The 7,336-nt window shown below is 37.1% G+C and overlaps 1 protein-coding gene across 1 annotated transcript in view; it reads left to right on the plus strand.

Annotated features, from left to right (window-relative positions):
• The first annotated feature begins 3,613 nt into the window (after positions 1 to 3,613).
• Positions 3,614 to 7,336, plus strand: part of nedd4a (NEDD4 E3 ubiquitin protein ligase a) — a 30,816-nt gene continuing 27,093 nt past the window's right edge. The window contains exons 1-5 of the mRNA XM_010745155.3: positions 3,614 to 3,897; positions 5,001 to 5,074; positions 6,449 to 6,527; positions 6,642 to 6,680; positions 6,909 to 6,962. Of these exons, the coding sequence (XP_010743457.3) occupies positions 3,853 to 3,897; positions 5,001 to 5,074; positions 6,449 to 6,527; positions 6,642 to 6,680; positions 6,909 to 6,962 (291 nt within the window). The 5' untranslated portion in view covers positions 3,614 to 3,852. The remainder of the gene's footprint in view (positions 3,898 to 5,000; positions 5,075 to 6,448; positions 6,528 to 6,641; positions 6,681 to 6,908; positions 6,963 to 7,336) is intronic.

Consider the following 7,336-nt stretch of genomic DNA (forward strand, 5'->3'; position numbering starts at 1 on the left):
TCTACTCTGTCAAACGCCTTCTCGCCGTCCAGAGCTATCAAAGCTTCTGGAAGAGCATTTAAAGGAGGATTATAAACCACGTTAAACATTTTTCTGAGATTAGAAAAGGAGTGTCTGTTAGGAATAAACCCAGTTTGGTCCAAAGATATAATTGAAGGCAAAACAACTTCCAATCGTCTGGCTAACAATTTGGATAATAATTTAAAGTCAACATTCAGCAGGCTAATGGGTCGGTATGAACCGCATAAAAGTGGGTCATTATCTTTCTTTAGGAGCAGAGAAATACAAGCCTAATTTAGGGTATGGGGAAGTGTGCCCAGTTTATGAGACTCAATGAACATCTCTAATAGGTGCGGAGCCAATTGTTTCCAGAATGTTTTATAAAACTCGACCGGGAAGCCGTCTGGACCCGGGCTTTTACTACTTTGTAAGGATTTAACTGTCGCCTCTAGTTCAGCTGCTATGATGGGACGTTCCAGTTCCTCAGCTGCCTCTCGCTTCAGTTTTGGAGTATTAATCCTATCAAAGAAGGAGATCATATCTGTAAAACTGTTAGAACACTCAGATGAATATAATAATTTATAGAATTCCATAAACGTATTATTTATTTCCAAAGGGTCAGACGTTACACCTGAACCAGTCTCAATTTGAGGAATTAGCTGAGAAGCAGAAATTTGACATAGTCGATGGGCCAGGAGTTTACTAGTCTTATCTCCTTGTTCATAAAATTTGGATCTGGATTGTAATAAAAGTTCAGTAGTGTACTGTGACATAATAAGATCATATTCAGTTTGTAAAGTCATCTGCTCCTTGTAAGTATCTGGTAGTTTTGAGATTGCATATAAAGAGTCTAAGAGTGTGATTCGCTGAGAAAGCTTGGCTAACTTATCTTTTCTAGATTTTCTCTGATGAGCTTTATAAGAAATAATCTCCCCTCTAATAAAAGCTTTCATCGTTTCCCATAATACTGAGGCTGTTACTTCTGGAGTTTTGTTGACCTGAAAAAAGAAGTCCAACTGCTCTGCCACAAATTTAATAAAATCTGTATTTAACAGCAAGTGTGTGTCTAAACGCCACGGGGGACTTGTAGTAACAAGCTTTTGAAAATAGACGTTCATAGAAATGGAGGCATGGTCTGAGACAACGATTGAATCATACTTGCAGCCGGAAATGGAGGATAGCAACTTGTTATTCACTAAAAAGCAGCCGGAAATGGAGGATAGCAACTTGTTATTCACTAAAAAGAGATCAATCCGTGTGTAAGTACGGTGAATATGTGAAAAAAAGGAGTATTCCCTTTTATCTGGATTGAAAAAACGCCAAGGGTCAACAACATTAAACTCATTCATAAAGGATTGAATCACTTTGGCCGCCTTGGACTGAATGGCGGAGGTTAAGGAAGAACGATCTAAAGATGGATTTATCCAGCAGTTGAAGTCTCCACCTAAGATTAAATCGTAAAGGGACAAGTCAGGTAGCATTGAGAAAACCTGTCTAAAAAAAGACTCATCATCCCAGTTGGGGGCGTAAACATTAGCAAGAGTTACCTTCATATCAAAAATGTGTCCAATGACAGCTATAAACCTGCCATTAGAATCAGAGATTGTTTTAACATGAACAAAGGGAATATCTCTATGTAAAAGAATAGCGACGCCTCTTGCTCTACTGGAAAACGAAGAGTGGTATATTTTCCCGACCCAGCTCTTCTTCAGTCTGATACTATCTATCTCTTTTAAATGGGTTTCCTGCAAGTATATGATATGGGCATCCAAGTGGTGTAAGTAGTGAAGTACTTTACTACGTTTAATTTGATTATTTAGGCCTTTACAGTTTAAACTTACAAATTTAACATCTCCACCCACACTGGATAGTGTTCTCTTAACCTGAGTCATTGAAGGACAAAGAGTTCCTTATGTAAAGAGAAAAAGGAAATACAAAGGGAAAAAAAGAGAAAAAACAAAAAAAAAAAAAAAAAAAAAAAAAAAAAAAAAAACACATCAAGAAAAGTAGCATAGGTACCAACGTCACCCCAAAAAACCTGAACTAACATCCCCCCTAGAATCGAACAAACCCCCCCACCCCCCTCCTCAACTAGCAGAAGCATCAAAACAATGACGTGTGCTACGACTGTTGTTTCCTGACTTCCTGGCAACAATTGTTTTCAGTTTCATTTCAGCAAATTCGATTTCAGTAACGAATCACTTTTCATAAACTACAGTCTTAATATTTGTAATTGTTTAAGATTGAGCTGTTGCATGAAACTATTCTCAGATCACATTGTGAATTTCGCTTCACATATTGCCTCTTAAATAATAACGGTAACAGTCAAATCAGGTAGTATGTGTATATGACAGATACACTTTTGAATCTTTAAATTACTTCAGCTGATGTCCTAGATGCCCGATACCCAACTAATACATTTCCTTGCAAGTAAAACTTCTGAGGCATACTTTCATTTTGTGCTACTTTATATTTCCACAAACATTGTACTTTTCACACCACTACATTTGTTTGCCAAATACTATATAGTTACTTTACAGATTAGTATGTTCCTCATCATCTCACAGGCTGGGATCTGAGATCATCTGAGATCCTCAGATGCGTCACTCCTGATTGTTCCAGAGTCCAAATATTTATTTATTTTTACACAAAGATATTTACACAAAGGTTGTCCAGCCTTTGCAGTCTGGGCTCCAAGACTGTGGACTGACCTGCCTGAGGAGATCAGGGGTTCAAACTCTGTGTTGTCTTTTAAAAACACACTAATATAAAAGGGCCTTTAGTTGATTTATTTGTTTTATGCCACATTTCATTAAATTTTCTTTACTGATTTATGGCTTTTTATGGCTCATTGTTCTCATTGTTATTGTGGTTTGTTTTGTTGTGTGTAAGCACTTTGTAGCCGTGTTTTGAAAGGTGCTACATATATAAACAAAAAGAAGTTTATTATTATTATATACACGGTTGCCCATAAAGTTGGAATCATTTTGTTTTCAGACACATTCCTCTTTTTATTAGTTTTCACTGTGATATGTTTGGAAGAGATTGATCGGCAAAGTTTTGAGAAGATGCACTCCTTTCTTCTTCTTTTTTGATTTTTTTTAACTATTATTTTTATTTTATTTATTTATTTATTATTTTCATGTGTTTGTTTGTTTGTTTGTTTGTTTTGGTTTAATTTTGCTTGCACCTATGAGGAGCAAGGTTAATGTTATTTAGTTTTTACAGTCAATTTTGTACTGTTTTCTACTAATGTCAATTAATGAGTCATGTCCTTTGGTTGTAACTTGTATTTTTGTTAAATAAACATTATCAAGAATTAATCACGAGGTAAAAATATTTTATTCCAACTTCATGGGCAACAGTGTACTATTATAAAAATACATTATTGTTACAGATTAAACTACCTACAAACAGCTAACAAAATGCAGCTTTAATTATCTTAATAATAATACAATATTATATGTAACTAGCTGCAGTCAGAGTACTTTTTGCTGCCACTTATGTACTTTTAATAATAATAAGTAAAACAACTGATGAGTGATTCAGAGTTTTCTCTGGGTTTTCTCACACTAACAGGAGGAGGAGTACAAGAAGAAAGAGGAAGAGGAGGAAGGAGGGAGGTAACCGAGGAGGAGGAGGAGGAGGAGGATGGAGTGACGACGGTGTCCCAGCTCGCCACAGTCAGGTTCACGGTGTCTAACTACCAGCGTAAACACACAGAGGGCATAATAGAGGCAGAGTAGTAACTAAACACCACAAGAGTCTCCTGTTGGACCACTGTCTCCTTCTTCTTCTTCTTCTCGTTGTTGTCGCTTTCTGGGAGGAGGAAGAAGGGCGAGGAGGGATAGTATGGCTGCACTTTCTCCACAGATCCGAGGACTTCAGGCAGATGAGGTAAACTCTCCAATCACAGCCGCTAATGAGAGCCGCTCATGTGACCGCGGCGTTAGCCAGCTGGCTAACTAGTTAACGCTAACTAACCTGCAGAGCTCTCTAACTAACTAACTAACCAACCAACCCACGGTGAAAACGAGTTTAATTGTTCGCTAAAACGTGTAACTTATTGATTAAAAACAAAAAAAAATCGATGTAATTGATTAGCTCTACTACTTCCGAGCTAACGTGAATGCTACCCGTGACTTCCAGATGAGAGAGCCCCGAGCTGTTCACTTTTTCAGCCCGGGAACACCAACAGGCTCCCGGGCTGTGAACGCCTCTCTGCGGGCTCGCCCTCCACACACACACACACACACATACACACTCATCTAACCAAAACAACAACAAACCGACCAAACTGTGAATTATCCCGCTGAAAATGAATGCAGTCAGCAGCTGTCAGTCCAGATAACAACGTTAGGGCCCTCGCAGTGAGCCGAGCCACTGTGACAGATTGCGAAATGAGGCTGTGGTTATGGTGGGAGATGAGCAGGAGAGCCAAGTACTGTCAGGATGTTACATCATCCGGACAGTACTGACTGTACACAGGGGGTCTGAGCGTTCATACCATCATCATCATCATTATTATTAATGTTGTTATGACTATGATCTCTGTGATCCATGACATCAGCTTTGATTGTTTACTGTTCTTATGATTAAGCACCTTGCCATTGATTTCTAGTAGACTTGTCTGTAGTGTGTACTCACCTGTGTGTGCTGTATATCTAGTGAAACACATTGCCATGCCAACACAAGACAATATTCGCCGTAATACTGAATAATGCCAGTCGTAGAGTTTTAGAGTTAAAGCATGGTGCTGTTAATTCAAGTTTTTATTGTTATATTTCTTATCTTTGACGGCCCGTTCCGTCCATCCATTTCCTGTAACCACTTATCCTTATCAGGGTCAGCAGGAGGGGGGACTGGAGGTTATCCCAGCTGGCTTCTGGTTGTGTTGTTTGATTTACGATGTGTATCTGTAATTTTCCGTCAGGATTAAGGAAGTAAAAGGAAGAAAATCTGTCATGACGTTATGATGACCTTATTTTATATTGTTTCAGGAGGAATCAAGAGTCCTAAAAGTAAAAGTCGTCGCTGGACTTGGGCTGGCTAAAAAAGATATACTTGGGGCCAGGTAAATGTTGCGTACACACACGTACTTGTACTGTATAACTTATAAGTAAGGCTGCTACTAAACTACTACTAATTTTTTTTTCCTTTTTACATTTTGTATAAGTAGTCCTAAACCTTATAGGACTGATATTCAGTTTACTGTCACACGAGACAGCAAAAGTCTCACTATTTAGAAGCTACGACCATTCACATATTTGTCATTCTTTCAACTGGATCAGCTATCAGAATCATTTAATAGTTTATGCTTCTTGCAGTTAAAGAGATGAGTGACTAATTGTCGTAGCTCAACATTAGTCTATTGATTATCTTGATTTAACTTTTACTGTGAAAAATGCTTGTCACAATTTCCCAGTTCCAGAAAGAAAACAAATCCTCACATTTGATAAGATTTTTTTCTTTACGATTCACTTAAACAAATTACCGTCATAGTAGGTCATATAATGCTGTGTTATTAATTTCCTGTAAAATTCATCATCTTCCTGTGAACATGCAGTGGCCGTTTCCCTTCAGTTTTCGTCATCATTTTCAGCTGGATAAGAAAAACTTGCTGCAATTGTGTCCCGTAAACCATTGTGTTAGCGTGACAGGAAAGCGATGACAACATCTTTCAATGTGAACAAACGTGTCAGTGAACCATGAATCAGATACTGTTTCATTTTTGTTGAAAAGAGCAAAGAAAGTCCTTAATTCTTTACAAAAAACATTCTCTGGACTTTAACTTGACTTTTGCAACAAGAGCACTTCCTTCAAGGAAGTGCTGATTAGGTTAGTCTATAGCATAGTGTCATGTGGTTGGGGAATTTTTAGTATAGAAAACACAACATTTCCAAATTCAATACTTTACACCTCTTAATGGCCTCTGAACAACCTTTTCACATCCTGTTATTGTCGTAGTACTAACAACATCCAACCAAGAGTATATGAAATGTTGATTATTTGGTCGTTTTTTTGCCTTTACTTCTACTGTATGTTTAATTTTTCATGTTCTACTCATAATTTCTGTATTATCACCACTCTAATGTAACATCAGCTACTAAATAGATTAATAATGACACAATATTGCTGTGGGCTAATAGTGCCATTGAAATATGACTAATAGGATGTGATGGATGTGGTTTTAAAGCCTTTCACAGTGCCTCAAGTTGTTATAAATTAATATTAAACTCAACTTAGTCTAGAGTAGGTGGAACCTTTATGTTAATGTTTGTCAGGTCTGAATGCGTCGCCCGATCTGATCACAACGTGAAGTGTTCCCTAAGAAATAAAGTGAATACTCCACACAAAGCACTAATACACTCAAAGAGCGAAAAAGTAGATCATAAATGTTTTAATCTTTATAGATCTGAGTCTAAATGTGTCTCTCTTTTACTTGCAGTGATCCGTATACAAGACTGTCCCTCTACGACCCTGTCAATGGAGAAATCACAAGTCTTCAGACTAAAACAATTAAAAAGGTGAGTAAGTGAACATCTGTGTTTATATTTACACTTTAAATAATTTAGATTCATCCTGTTTGTGTCTCATATTTTATTGTTATTCTTTATATTCTCATCTCATCGTACACGAAGACACTGGACCCAAAGTGGAACGAGGAGTTCTTTTTCAGAGTGAGTGAAACTTAAAGTAAATCAACATTAAACGTTTTAAAATGCGTCTGTTTATCTCTTGTGTTTTGTGTAATTATTAACACTTCCTTGTTATGTGTTACAAGAGGAAGCCGGTCGCTGTACATTTCATCATATTTAACTAAAATATTTTTACAGTTGTGCAGTTGTCTTTGTTGACCATGGCTCGTTGTTGAACCCAGTACTTACACAGTAAATGTTTTGTTCCAGGTTTATCCCAGGAAGCATCGTCTGCTGTTGGAGGTGTTTGATGAGAACCGTCTGGTAAGTTATTTAGTTATGTATCAGTTATATAAGAATTGGAGTCTTCTGAATTACTCTAGCTCTTTTATTCCTCTACATAATCTATAAAAGTGAATTTTGATGTTAAATGCTGAAATTAGCCGTGTGGAGAGCTTGGATCACTTTAGGGCTACAACTAATGATAAAGTTCCTTACCATCTATAATATCTAGATTATTTTCAGGTCTGTAAAATGTCTGTAAGCACAAGAAGAAATCGCTTGTTTTGTCTGACCAACAGTCTAAAACTTAAAGACATTCAGATTTACTATCACATCTGACAAAGACAAACTGCAAATCCTCTTATTTGAGCTTTTGTGTTCTTGCTTCAAAAATGACAATTATAGTAATAATAATA

Source organism: Larimichthys crocea, chromosome VIII (genome assembly GCF_000972845.2).
Source record: "Larimichthys crocea isolate SSNF chromosome VIII, L_crocea_2.0, whole genome shotgun sequence".
Taxonomy (NCBI): domain Eukaryota; kingdom Metazoa; phylum Chordata; class Actinopteri; family Sciaenidae; genus Larimichthys; species Larimichthys crocea.